The 14,936-nt window shown below is 41.8% G+C and overlaps 1 protein-coding gene across 2 annotated transcripts in view; it reads right to left on the bottom strand.

The window, feature by feature from the left end:
* Positions 1-14,936, bottom strand: part of VSNL1 (visinin like 1) — a 117,361-nt gene that overhangs the window by 60,693 nt on the left and 41,732 nt on the right. The window contains exon 2 of one of the 2 annotated variants that reach the window (XM_004609347.2): positions 7,358-7,520. In XM_004609347.2, coding sequence (XP_004609404.1) covers positions 7,358-7,519 — 162 coding nt within the window. In that variant the 5' untranslated portion in view covers position 7,520. Of the gene's footprint in view, positions 1-7,357; positions 7,525-14,936 lie in introns of both variants that reach the window. The other variant, XM_055122763.1, reaches the window with a different exon arrangement.

Below are 14,936 nucleotides of genomic sequence, written 5' to 3'. Positions count from 1 at the left end.
ACTCTGCACTTAGGAGTTACTCCTGTCAGTGCTCCAGGACTGTAGGGGATGCCAGGGACTGAACCTGAATCAGCTGTGTGTAAGACAAGCAGCCTAGCCACTGTACCAGCCCTGAAGATAGGTTTTCTAATGGCACTACACCATGGGAATCTGTGTGAAGGTTCGTGATGTTCTTCTCTAATGCTCCAAAGCTCCCATAACCTCTGGAACAAAGGCTAATTGGGACAACAAACGGAAAGCAGGATTGCACCTTATCCCACTGGCTTATTCACATCATCATTTTCAAAGGGTGATGAACAAAAATGCAGTTTAATGAACAGGTTCTGAATAAATTAGGGAACTGCCTTCCACATACTGAAAACAAATTCAACAATGTAAAGATTAGAAATTATTCCTATTTTTGTGTTCTTACTTTGTGCTGGTGGAATCGACTTGAAAAGAATAGATTAGAAGCTGATTTTTCTCCATTGGTCTTAGCACCAGTGAAAGATGCAACAGTAACTCTGCTGTCATAGAAACTAGAATATTAGATTTGCCAGTGATTAGAAGCATTCAGTAACCATATTTATCCAGTTAAATATCTTTATTCACTAGAAAATATTCTTTTATTTTTCTTTTTGGGGTCATACCTAGTGATGCACAGGGGTTACTCCTGGCTCTGTACTCAGGAATTACTACTCCTGGCAGTGCTCAGGGAAACATACGGAATGCTTGGAATCGAACCCAGGTCGGCTGCGTTCAAGGCAAGTGCCCTACCTGCTGTGCTATTGCTCCAGCCTCACTAGAAAATATTATTACTCTATTAGAATATATTTTTGTTTGGTTGTTTTGGGACCAGGCTGGAGTGATAGCACAGTGGGTAGGGAGTTTGCCTTGCACATGGTCGACCCGGGTTTGATTCCTCCGTCCCTCTCGGAGAGCCCGAGCAAACTACCAAGAGTATCCACCCGCATGGCAGAACCTGGCAAGCTACCCGTGGCATATTCGATATGCCAAAAAAAGTAACAACAAGTCTCACTATGGAGACATTACTGGTGCCCGCTCGAGCAAATCGATGAACAATGGGAAGACAATTGCAGTGCAGTGTTTTGGGGCCACCCTTGTTGTTGCTCATGGTTCACTGCTGGCTCTGCACTTAGGGATCAATCCTGCTGGGACTCAGTGGACATTATGTGGTGCTTAGGAAGCAAATCTGGGTTCACCACATGCAACCCACATCCTTACCTGCTGTACTATCTCTTGGACCTCAAACTAATCTCTGTGCAACCCAGATAGGACTTGAACTCACAATCCCCAGCTTTGGAGGTTAATCACTGGGTCTCCACTTTATTAGAATGCCTTTATCATAAAAATTTTAGGTGCCCTGATTCTATGATATCACTTTTTGTTTTTAATATATATTTCTAAATAACTATGGATATAATTTCGATGTGTAAAACAATTATATTCCAGTGCTCTAGGTTGAAGAAGTTTCCTATTGAATAAGGCCCACCAGTACATTTTGTTGTAAAATAAAGATGGCTTTGTGAAGTGTAAAGTTTATACAAAAGGAATATGTTATTCCATCTCCTCCAAACTCTGAACTCACTAAGATCAATGTTCAGATCAGCTTCTGTCCCACAGGAACTTCAAAGGAAATGTGTCTTGAATGAATGAAGTAAGAAATAAACAACCCTTCTCTCTGATTCATACATAAGACATGCACTTTCTAATGATCAAATGATGAAAGTTCTCCCAAGTTTTACCACTTGGAAGTACATCGTATGACTTAACCAGTATATTTTTGTTATAAGAAAATAACTTTTACTAAAAGTTAAACAGGTAAATCAGGGAGGACCTAAGGGGATGTTGGAATTTCCTACCTGTCAAGGGTGTACCTCCCTGAGGCCAAACTGAGACCTGTCACCCATGAGAAAAAAATTTAGTGAAATGACTTTTGCTTGAAGGAAGAACAGAGTATCAGGAGAATGGAGTGATCACCTAACAGAAATCTCTGAGAACGTACATTTATTTATCAGCAAGATGATAAGCAGTGGGGACTGAGTAGCTGGAGACTTCTGAGGCACTGAGCACCAAGCACAGGCACTGTCATTGGTGAGAATGACCAAAGAAGTCCCTGAATGCCACATATCTTATGTACGGCATCAAGGGTTCAGGAGAGTCCCTGAGCTTACGTCTATGAACCCAGGATGAGAATGAGGACAGTATAACTTTGTGATGGGTCCAGCTATGGTTACTGCTCCACTGTGAACAAACATGACCCTCTGAATATGACACATCTCCGTGTTGAATCTCATTGAGCCTCTTTTCCTCTTCTGTAGATCCTTTTAGGCTGCCATTGGCTTTGGGTTTAGAAGAAAGAAAAGAAAGAAAGAAAGAAAGAAAGAAAGAAAGAAAGAAAGAAAGAAAGAAAGAAAGAAAGAAAGAAAGAAAGAAAGAAAGAAAGAAAGAAAGAAAGAAGGAAAGAAAGAAGGAAAGAAGGAAGGAAGGAAGGAAGGAAGGAAGGAAGGAAGGAAGGAAGAAAGAAAGAAAGAAAGAAAGAAAGAAAGAAAGAAAGAAAGAAAGAAAGAAAGAAAGAAAGAAAGAAAGAAAGAAAGAAAGAAAGAAAGAAAGAAAGAAAGAAAGAAAGAAAGAAAGGGAAGGAAGGAAGGAAGGAAGGAAGGAAGGAAGGAAGGAAGGAAGGAAGGAAGGAAGGAAGGAAGGAAGGAAGGAAGGAAGGAAACGGTTTCTATTTTCCATTTTGGTTCTCTGAGAACAAATAGAGACCACCTATCAGTTACAATGGCAAAGTCAACTTGCTGGTAATTGAAACTATTTTTAATTCCCTTCTTTCCTTTGGGACTCCACCATTGAGAGGGCAGGAAAGGGTTTGTTATTTCTTCTTACGGGACTGGAATTGAGACTCAGAAAGGAAATGCTCTGGCAAATGTGGCACACCAAAGATTGAATCTCAGGTCTGCCCATCTCCAGATCTCAGTGTTTCATCCACTTTTCACCTCAACCTGAATTCATCCCAATGGTATTGATATAAACAACCCTGAAAGTCCAAATCCAATGTTCCAAGTACCCAAATATCACTTAAGGTTCCTCAGGACACTCCGGGTTCATTAACTTGGTTTCTTACTGTCATAGCGATGAAATGAAATAACAGCCTGTTTGAAGAAGAGGAGAAAGGGACATGACCCCCCCTTATGCAGTGGCTTACTCTTCCCAAGATTATTTTTCTTTGAAAACGATGACTGCGCCCCAGAAAATAGAGTTAAAACTTCAAACTCACAATCTTAATTTGTGATTTTGATTTGGCAATCACTCTGATTATTGGAAATGGGAAATTCTCTTGGGCAAAAATCAGGGACTGTGCTGGCGAGTTCCCAAATGTAAAGGCTCCTTTCTCATCCTCTGAGCAGAGTGCCCTGGTGAGCATGATGAAACCTTGGTCAGGTTCAGTGACACGGCCCTCCCCGTGTGCGGGAGAGCCTCAGAGAAAGCCTCCTCAGATCGCAGAGAGGGGGCTCCTGGTTTGCCCCTGAGACTTTTCTGTAGGAGAAACTGGTACCCTATGAGTTTGCTTAGGTTACAAATGGAGCACCACAGGCTGAGTAACATAAACAATTTAAGAGCATTTCCACACAGCTCTTTCGAAAGGACATTCAAGAACGAGGCATTGGCAGAGCTGGCTGCTTCTGAAAGCTCTCTCTAGTTTGTAGCTCCACTGTGTAAGACTGACTTCAATTCTCTCTTTATTAGGACGCAGTGAGATTGGTCGAATCCATACCTGTCCTACCTCCTCATTTCAACTTAGTCATTTCTTCAAATGTCCTGATGTCAAACACAATCTCATTCTGAGGTAGTGGTGACAAAGGACACACAAACTTGGGGATGTGAGCTGATAGGGGGACAGGGACACAATGAAGCCTATTATACCTATGAACAAACTAAAATAACTATTCAGAGAAATGCATTTTCTAAGAAGTGAAGAAAAAAATTGAGAGAAAGAGAGCCCCCAAAGGTTGGAGCATATGCCTGGCACTCAGAAAGCCCTGGGTTGGTTGGATCCCCAGCACCATGTGCCATCTGAATACCAGCCGATGGAGTCCTGGTGGTCCCCTGAGCACTGCTACAGAGTCTCCAAAACAAAACAGAAACAAGAAAGAAATTAAAAGCAAAGGAAAAAGTCCTTCTTCCATCACTGCATTAATGAAGGTATTTTAGTGTCTCATTTGGAAATAAAACGCTTTTCTTTCCACACTTGCCTCCGCTAAGCAAGTCCGGCATTCTGTTTTCCATTGCAGTTAACTGCGTCTTCCCAAATCGTTCGCAAGATTCCAGAAGAGAGCAACGCTATCATTCAGTCATTGCTGCTGGTCTGTTCTATAGGGCCTCTTGCGAGAAGAGGAGCTTCTAATATAACACAGCCAGCTCCTCATAGAACTCACTGAGCAAACATTTCCTCGTGTCTGTCCAGGGCAGGCTCTGGGCTAGCCCCCTGGTCTGGCAATCACTGAAGGTTGGTGGCTGTGATTTCAAGAACTAAAGCATGCAATGGGATCAAACGAGGCTGGAGTGTGTTCAGATCTCCCTTCAGCAGCTGTGTGCCGGGGACGTGCCCCGGGGATCCCTCAGAGAGCCAGGGCTGCATGCTGCGGAGGGAATTCAGATCTGTCCTACCTTCACCTCTGGGGGGATGCTGGGAAAATCTCCTTTGTTGGTACCTCAGCTTGAAACAGTTTTCGGCACAGACCTGATGAAGGAGTTCCTTTATACTTGGACACAATGGTTTCTCACGTTAGGGGTCTGTGGCTCCTGGCCTGGCAGAAGGACCTCTGTCCTTCTGCAGATCCTCCCTACTTTCATCAGAATTAGGTCTGTAGCAGCCAGGTGACTCTCCTGGAGCCAGAAATGGGTCAGGTTGGCAACAGCAAACCTACCAGCCTGGCCACACAGACAGGGCAGCAGAGGGCACAGAGGGCTTTGCTCACTCAGGTGGATTCTGGGCTGTCTCAGAAGCCACACTGAGACACAGGAATGATGGGAAAAGATCCTTCACTCTGGCTCAATCTTTGCACTTTTCATCAGCTTGAAAAGGTTTTTCTTCTTGTCAGCCCCTCTCCTGGGCCTTATTACATAACCCCCATCTTTCGCGCTTCTCGCTTCTAGCCTATCACAACTGTCCTTTTATTCCCCCTGGGTATGTAACCTCTTCTGTCCTTGGACAATTCTGGAAGGAGGAACATTTTTGTGGGCTTTTTTTTTTTTTAACTATTCGAGAGAAGAGCACAGAGCGAGTTTCAATACGGTTATTCAGAAGCTGCCAAGAATCAGAGTTTTATCCTAAGAGTCATGCTTTTCCTTCCAGGAACAAACATCTGCTCTGGGGTTCGGGAGGGGTTACATATAACACCAAGGTATGTTTCATGTTTACACGATTTCCCCATCCTGTGGCTGGTTACTTATTCAGTGCTGCATAGTTTAATAGATCAATGAAATAGCTCACTTCCCACATTGCCTATTTCTTCAAAGGCAAATCCCTTTTCATTTACAGAAGATAGTGAGGGGCAGGGTACACAGAGCTCTCTTAAACACAGAGTGACAGCTCATATGCCCTTTGGGGATAGGAAAGTGGCTTTGCCAAATCTCATTTGTCTGTACTTTTCTTGGGGCTGAAAATGAAGACGGTTTTGAGGCTAAGCTTCTGGGTGATAGAAAAGTAGATGTGACTTTGAAAACAACAGAGGATGGTCTAATAGGCTAGGAAAATGTACCACTGCATTTCTCTGCAAACGCAGTTTATGTAGATTGAATAATAAATATGTTTCTCAAAACTTTGAGATTAAAGATATTCATATGATGCTAATTTACTGTCCACTATTCTCAGCAATATCACACTAATTTCAAAGCACGAGTATATGCCACTGTAGATGTGGTATTTTTTGACACAAATTTAAGGAGATTGTTTTCTACTGACCAATGGGGTCCTCAGGGGCTCAACCTTGGCTTAATCTTAAGTGTGGGTTCCTGTCACTCATTAGTAGCCATGAAGGCCATTAAAGTATAGACTTTAATAAAGCTCGACACACCTGCAAATCTCCCATCCTTTGACACAATCTGTCTCTAGCGAAACAGTTGTTTTCCCACCCACCTCGAATCTTTACCACTGGATATAACCTTCAGCTCATCTCCTGTGCACACGGCAGCCTTGCTTTCCTTTATATAAGACTTTATGGTCTTGATGTGCAGCCCTAGAAAACATTGATCTCATTCGTGTCTAATTTAGAATACTTTGGGATTCACATTTTGCACTTAAAATTGTAATGTTGTAGCAGTGCAATTGTTTGAGCTGCTGTGTGAATACTCCGCAGTTATTTTCCATTCTCCCTTGGATGGGCATTTGGGTGGATTCCCAGCTTTGCTATTTGTGAGCTGCCTAGCTCTGGGCATTGTGATACATGTTGCTTCTTGTCGAGGTGTAAAGATAGAATTTTGGGAGCACAGCCTAGATGAACTAGTCAACGCTAGCAGATAATGACAATATGGACTATTTTACGGGATCATCACTCACGTACATAAATACATGTGGATGATCCATGTTGTCAGTATGAGCTGTGTGACATAGGCTACACCGATAAAACATGTTTTCTCTTTCACGTTTCAGTCAGAAATATTAAAAGAAAACTCGTGCCTTTCTTCTACTAACCTAAGATTACATAACGATACACAAAATGGAAAGTTTTAGATCATGCCAAATTTAGCAGCAATTCCGCTGATAAAGTAAGACAGACTGAAACAATACATTGCAGTAGAAATTGTACCTCGAAAGGAATAGTTTTATCTAATGTCCAGGGAAAGATTAGGTGCTACACAGTACATGTGCTGAATTAAGCCTCCATGTTGTGGATTTCAGACCGCAAAGCTCACCAGATCTCCCTATCTGCTTCTAATTGTGCTGTCATGGAAGAGTTTTCTCTTCATCTGCAGATAAGAGCCTCTTTCTTGGTGAAAAAGATTTCCATATATATATATATATATATATATATATACGTATGTGTACATATATATGTATGCATAAACACACACACATATATATATATATGTTCTAATCTGTGTAAGTGCAGATACATTCCCAACAATGGCATCAGTAGCTGTTTGTGGTAATCATCAGTAAACACTTATTTTTACTGTTCTCTAAACTATATTCAATGTTTGGCTTGGACAGTTGCTATTTCTGTTCAGAAATTGCTTAACTTCTCTGTGGAACAAAATACATTGCCTCGCATTATAATTTCACGTAAAACTACATTTCCTAAAGATGATGTATTCTGACTTGAAGGGGAAAAAAAGGCAATGAAAAGCAACTTACCTTCACGTAGAGTTGCTGAAATTCCTCCAGGTTCAGTCTCCCGCTTGGACAGTCCTTGAGAAATCCTTTGTACCACTGCTTGAGTTCGTGCTCATTGAACTCCGTGCTCTTTACCAGGTCCTCCATCACCTCCGGGGCCAGTTTGCTGTTCTGTTTCCCCATTCTGTCTAAAGGAAAACAAATTAACGCAATTAGTGCCTGAGTCCTGATCTTTTCAAACTTGATTAGCAGCCAAACTTGTGTTCCAAGCAGTCCCTTGGTGGAAGGGAAATCCCTCCAATGTCTGATCAAAGTCTACTCGAGTACGCTTCCTTCTAAAAAGGAGTGGAGCAAAAAGACTCACAGTTCAAAAGGCTGTGGAACTCCTCCTCCTCCATCATCTATCATTTTTTGCGTGACTTTAATCCCCAGATGGAAAGACAACTGTCCATTTTTGAGCTCTTCATATTAAGTACATGGAAGCTGTTTATATTCTTCATATATCAGTTGCAATTCATTAATACTTGCTACAGGGATGACAGAGTCAACATTCAATTGCAGAATTATTATTACTTTTGTTTTTAGGCCAAACCCTCCTTTGCTCGGGGCTTACTCCTGACTCTACACTCAGGGATCACTCCTGGTGGTACTTGGAGGATGATTTGGAGGTGCTGAGAATTAAAACCAGGTTCGCTGTGTGCAAGGCAAATGCCTTACCCTCTGCTATTCCTCCAGTCCAGTTTGCAGAATTATTAACAAGGGTAAGAAGGTTTTATAGTCAGATGATTAAAAAGTGACTTGAAAATTTTGATGAACAATTGTAAAGAGTATAAGTTAGTCTAGTTCCACACGTTGCACCATTTTATTTTCCTCAAGTGAAAATAGCTAATTTTTTTTTTTTTTTTGCTTTTTGGGTCACACCCGGCGATGCACAGGGATTACTCCTGGCTCTGCACTCAGGAATTACCCCTGGCGGTGCTCAGGGGACCATATGGGATGCTGGGAATCGAACCCGGGTCGACCGCGTGCAAGGCAGACGCCCTACCCACTGTGCTATTGCTCCAGCCCCGAAAATAGCTAATTTTTATTAGTCACATCTTCAGAGACATTCTCCAACATCTCACCAGAGTTACTGGTTTCAGAGTCAGAACATCCTTGATGGCTTTTGTAAGACAATGGTTCATAAATTTTAGTTGACCTAACTCCATTTGTAATTTTTATGATGATTAAGTAAAATAGTAGAGTGAAAAAATAATGCTTCCTGTATCATATCAATTTTGTGCTAGATTACGTAGCCAATGTCACATCAGGGCATAGGTAGACTATCAAAGTTTTGGGATCATCCTGATTTGTTGTTGTTGTTGTTGTTGCTGCTTTTTGGGTCACACCCAGCAATGCTCAGGGGTTACTCCTGGCTACGCACTCAGGAATTACTCCTGGCAGTGCTTGGAGGACCAGATGGAATGCAGGGGATTGAACCCAGGTCAGCCGCTTACAAAGCAAATGCCCTATCCACTGTAATATCACTCCAGCTCCTCATCCTGATTTTTATTCCATTTATTGATTCAGTCATGTATTCTGTATGACATAGGTCAAAATTAATTATGTTATCTTTGATTCTTCCTTAATAAAGTGTGCATTAATAACAACATTTTTAGATTTACTGTGATGACTACTTAAAATATATAAAGATTAAGAAATACTCCAAATTTCAAGTGTAATATTAATGCAAGAGAATTAAATATTAATTTTTTTAATTCCTGCAATACTTTATACTAAAGAAGGAGAAAGGAAGCCGACTTTTAAAAGTCAAATTAGACTTGAAAATCTGATGGATCATCAGAGTGTCTTAAGATGTTTAAAATCCTGTTAGAAGAAGCTGTAGCAGAGTCTGATTTTGAAGCATTTACCCCACTGTACTTGAGACAAATTTTCTCCCAGGCAGGTCTACACTTGCAATAGCCTAGAAGAGATAATCTCATCACACACTTTTTTAAAAAACCTTTCTTTGAAAAACAGAGTCCACACCCACCATCAGTAACTTGCCCCAACATTGAACAGTTCTTTCACTGTAATGAAACTAACCCACTCCTGCTTCTTCAAGAGAACACTTCCTCTTTGGCACTATCCCAGTGGCACACAGATGGGCAAAGATACTATAAACATAGCCTTTTGTCTTCCAAGCTCTTCTGTTGGTGAAAAGGACCAGAGGATCAGAAACTATGCCTTTGATCATGGAGTTTCTCTCATTTTCTTTTGCTCTTAATTTCAAATTCCAAGACTCCTACTAGTTTTGAGTCTCTTAGTCGTAAATTCAGTGGGATTCCACAGCTGAATATGGAAATCAAGTAGTACTCAGATGTCAGATTTAATCGATCTGGGTAAGAAAACTGTAATTCACAATTATCTGGATAATCAGAGATAGTTATCAAACGTTTTTTTGTATTAATTTCACTTTCAGTTAAAAATGACAAATTTTTATTACAGAATCTTACCTATCACTAATAGCTACTGAGTAATCAGTGTTAGCTGTGAAGTGCATTAAGCACTTTACAAACTTGATCCCTCACCCTAGGATAACTCAGAATAAAGATTAGCGACGTTTTCTCTCTCTTCCTCCCCCTCACTCCCTTTCTCTCTCCCTCTCTTTCTCTCTCAGTGATGCACAGCTGGCTATGTGGACCTGATGGTTTAGTGATGAGGCTTGGAAGTACAAGGGGATATCCAAGACCACACTCAGTGGTACTCAAGGGATGATCAAACTCAGGTTCCTGCAAATGCCCTGCCACTTAAACTATCTCTTAACCATACGGAATTTCTCTGGAATTGTTCAAGAGATACATAGTAGAGACAGAATTTGAACTGGCTGGGGCTGGAACAATAGCACAGTGGGTAGGGCGTTTGCCTTGCACGCGGCCAACCCGGGTTCGACTCCCAGCATCCCATATGGTCCCCTGAGCACTGCCAGGAGTAATTCCTGAGTGCAGAGTCAGGAGTAACCCCTGTGCACTGCCAGGTGTGACCCAAAAAGCCAAAAAAAAAGGAATTTGAACTGGCGTTCTAAGACATCAGTTGTACAGTCACAGACAGTTCAATGGAAGGCATTTTAGGAGAAAGAACAGGAGTAAATCAGGAACATTTAAAGGCTGAATCAGTGTCCTTCAGTACTGAAAGGAGGGCTAAGAGGGACCAGTCATTTTCCAGGCCTATTTGGGAAATATTGTTAGATTTACCCAAACAAGAAGTTCAGAAGTGAGTTGATATTAAGAATGGGAAAAAAGATTAAGAGTCATGAACTACCCCCATCCCCCCAAATCCCTACTGCCTGTAGAAGGTCAACAATGGGTCATTTTCTCTTCAATGTGTCAGCAGGGTAGCTTGGAAGCCCCAAGCATCATCTAAGATACTTTAAATGGTCCCAGCTGCCTGGGAGAGGGTGGTCTTTTAGACACTGAAGGAACATCATCAGCACCATGAATCACAGTTTCAGTTTCACAGATTCAAATGCAAGACTTCATGCTTCATGGTTCAGCTCCATCACTTAGGTGTGCCTAGAAATGGGTGAATCACGTAAAAAGTCAAGTCCTGACGTGACATGACTCAGATTGGCACTGCCACTGCCCTCATCAGTCTTTCCTGGATTAATGATCAGTCTCCTTGTTGGACTTTATGACTCCAATCCATGTTTTCCAGGGTGCTTGAATGAATTTCAGAAATCTAAACTTAACCATTTTTCCCTCTCTCTAAAGTGTTCTATAGTCCTTTGCCGACTACAGGATGCAGCCCATTTCCCTAGCATAACACCGGTTCTGCCCATTTTTTTATCCTCACTCCCCAGCAGTAAGTCTTCTTACTTCATTTGTCTGCAAGAGTCAACCATTCCAGATTCCAGGACTTCCATTCACCCTCTCGTGCTTTGTACATGCTGTTTTCTCTTCCAATAATGACATCTTCTTTGCTCAGCAAACTTCTCATCAGTGACCTTAGTCACATATCACTTACTCTATGAAGCTTTTACATACTTTCCAAGATCCATTCAGGGATCTTTTCTATTAGATGAGTCCATTTTTCTTATTAAAAACTTTGGTGGTGGGGGAGTGAAGATGAGCCAGGAATATGGCTTAGTGGTAGAGTGTCTGCCTTGCAGGCTTGAGGCGGAGTTCCTTCCAGACTCAGCAACCTAATTGTGAGGACACTGGCAAGTACCACCAAGCCCCACAGCAAAGTATGTGATCCTTGGACATTGCAACAATGACAACAGAGAAGTGAGAGACATTTTTTTGAAGTTTCTAGGATGAGGAGGGTTTTAATAATTGGATTATTAGTTTCTGAAGTGAGAAACTAACTATATATTTTTTCTTTGCATCCTTGGTAAACCCACAAGGTATTAAACTTTTTTTTTTTTGCTTTTTTGGGTCACACCTGGTGATGCACAGGGGTTACTCCTGGCTTTGCACTCAGGAATTACTCCTGGTGTTGCTCATGGGACCATATGGGATGCTGGGAATTGAACCTGACTGCGTGCAAGGCATGCATGCAAGGCAAACACCCTACCCGCTGTGCTACCGCTCCAGCCTCAAGGTATTAAACGTTTTTGAAGGAAAACAATAAATGAGGGGACCGAGCCTCTGTGAGATAGATATTCAAGGATGTTGACACTGTTCATGATAGTTAACATGTTCCTTTCTGAGAAAATGAGTCTCAAAATCATCTATGTGTGAGGAAAGTCAATGCAGTTCTAAAAATAATGCAGGCAGCAAATGTATGGAAGGAAAATATCTCATCCAATCTCTAGGATTTTAGTAATGTCTGATAAATAAAAGCATTAATGGGTGAGATTTCTCCATCTATACACCTTGGTTCTGGGCCTTCAGTGATTAGGACTGCCCAGTGTCTTTCATTAGGAATTCAGGATGACAAAAAAAGGTAAAAAACAAAATGACAATAAAGTATATAAACATCCTTGTAAATACTATTTCATGGCATAATGTGAGAGGGGTTTGTCCCAGACCTGTTCTATTTGCCTGAGCAAGGTTCTGTCCCTCCCTGTCCCTCAGTTTCCCATTTCTAAACTAAGCGAGTCAGGCTAGAGGGTTTAAGGCTTTTCCAAAGGCACCGCTCACTGACTTGCAGCACAAGTTTTGATCATATGAAAACATGAGTCAGAGTTCCAATTGACTTGTCTTGAGAGAGCCAGCCATGCTGCTCTGTGTGTTCTATACCTGAGAACCTGTCAGCACTTGAGCACTTCCTGACAGAGGGGTTAGACACTGAAGAGCATTATTTATTTTTATTGCTTTACTTTATGTTTTAAGCACCGTGGTTTTTACTGTTGTTGGTGGGTTTTTAGGGGTACAATATCCCAATACCATGCCATCCACCAGAGCGTCCACTTCCTTTCCCCACCATGGCCCCATTTTCTTCCTAACATTCTACACTCACACCCCCATAGGATTCCAGTTCAGATCCCAAGGAAATAGTTTCTCATTGCTTACATGTTATTAGAGAGAAACAATGTTTGGAACAGGGATTCCACAGGGCAAGCGCACACAGGCAGAGAAGGGGGAAGAAAACCCAGCCCTAATTTGCAGATATCTAGGAAAAATACATAGTTTACAAAAGGCTTTTGTGCAACCACCATTAACTTTGAAGTGAAATTATAAGAAAGAGACCATTAGTATCCCCTGATTAATGATGAGAAGTTTGAAGTGAAAGAATACTAAGTGACCCTAGCTAAAGCAGGGAGTGAAAAGCTAGTACAGAAAGGATGAGTGGAATTCTCTCCAGTCCATTGGTTTCTTAACACAGGTCATCTTCCTGGATGCTACGACCATTTACAAGAGAAGTCTGTCCTGAGTTTTTCCCACATCTTATCTGTATCCTACATGTCTTGATGGTGTAGTTTCAGAACAGAAGATGTTGAACATGTAAGAATTCTGTAAGTACAGAGCTCTGAGGCTTTCTGAGGGAGGGAGAACCCACCAACAGGGGTAGAAAAGCACCCAGGAACATTTTTTCCCCCATAAAGTCTGATCTTGAAAGGAAGTCAAGTAGAAGTGTGTAGGATAACATTGGGTTTGTCCTTTCAGCCTTGCCGCAGGGAACTTAGTTTACCTTAAAGCAATGTCCTTTCTGTATGGACACAGGAAGACAGTTAATATTATGCTTTCTAACTTGGGAGTTCATTGACTGCAATAATATTTACTCCCGGGAATCTGCTTTCTCGACTCAGTTGACCTTAGTTCCTAGCACCCCAAAAGCAGGGTCCCGACAAGGGACTAAATGGACCCAGGGAAATCTGTGAGCTACCCTGGATTCAAAATGGGACAGGCCGAAGCACCACAATACTTAACTATAAATTGAGAGCATGGTCATAGACAAATGTTGTCATGGTCCAAAAGTAACGACAAGACTAGGACCCTGCTGGGGTTAGGAAGACTAACCTGTACTGAGGACTGTGGTCTGGAATATATAGTGAGATGTCCTCAGGAAGAACCAAACTTTAAGTTTGATATACCTCTTACTGTGTTCATACAGAACAATGTTGCTTTTAGGTAAACTAAGTTCCCTGCAGCAAGGCTGAAAGGACAAACCCAATGTTATCCTACAGAAGTGTGTGTGTGTGCACGCGCACATGTGTGTGTGTGTGTGTGTGTCTGTGTGTGTGTTTCCCTGAGTTCAGTCACTCTTCATCTAGGCATGCCGCGTGCAATGTGGCACACAGAAAAACATGTCCCCAGCCTGTCTGAATCTTGATTTACTTAAAGACAAGGGGACTGAGATGGAGCATCCCTGTTGAGTAGGCTGACTGACAGCAGGGTAAGCACGTCAATGGGAAGCATCGCTGGAAATAGGCCCCATAGCAGAGAAAGAGAGAGTTTTAAGTAACTAGGTTAGAGGCCTATGAAATGCACAGCAATCAGATATGAAGGAGTCTTGAATGGCAACCAGTCAACCTTGCAAACAAAGATCGTCTCTCTGGGCCCCGGGCTCCTTACATGTGTGCGGTTGGAATTGGAAGAAATCAGCCTTGCTCACACTTAAATTCCTGCTTGAATTACTTTCTTTCCTTTAGCATGTGTCTAAGTATCACTCTTTTTGCAAGGCTCAGTTAAATGCTGTCTTCTTCATGACAATTCCTTAATAGGTCTCCCTACTCACTGCTTTGTCCTTTGGAGTTCACGTTTGTGTCAGCTATAACCCTTGGATTGGTTCACAGAAAACCCACCAATCAAACATTTCTATATAGAGATGTTTATCTCTGACCAAGGTCCCATGCTAGGTACTAGGTATAAGGAGAAGACAGGATTCCAATCTCAAAGGAATCAGAACTGAATAAAGGAGACAGTCACAAATTTTGGAATCTGAAGCTTGGTGAGATTAATACTCAGGGAAGAAAGCATTGAGGATGAAGGAAACAATCGCACCAAATCAGGTACTTCACCTAGGACTGGTCCCAGTTTAAAATTCTTAATAATGTTCTTCCAAACTCAATGGACTATGAAGGTCATCTTGGATTATTTTGTTAAAATTATGTGAGGCTGCCCCTTAGAGAGAAGAATTGAATATGGTCATCAGTCACTTTGGGAAGCACTGATTG

Source organism: Sorex araneus, chromosome X (genome assembly GCF_027595985.1).
Source record: "Sorex araneus isolate mSorAra2 chromosome X, mSorAra2.pri, whole genome shotgun sequence".
Lineage (NCBI taxonomy): Eukaryota > Metazoa > Chordata > Mammalia > Eulipotyphla > Soricidae > Sorex > Sorex araneus.
The sequence above is the reverse complement of the archived record's forward strand: the minus strand, read 5'-3'. Positions and strand labels throughout refer to the sequence as shown.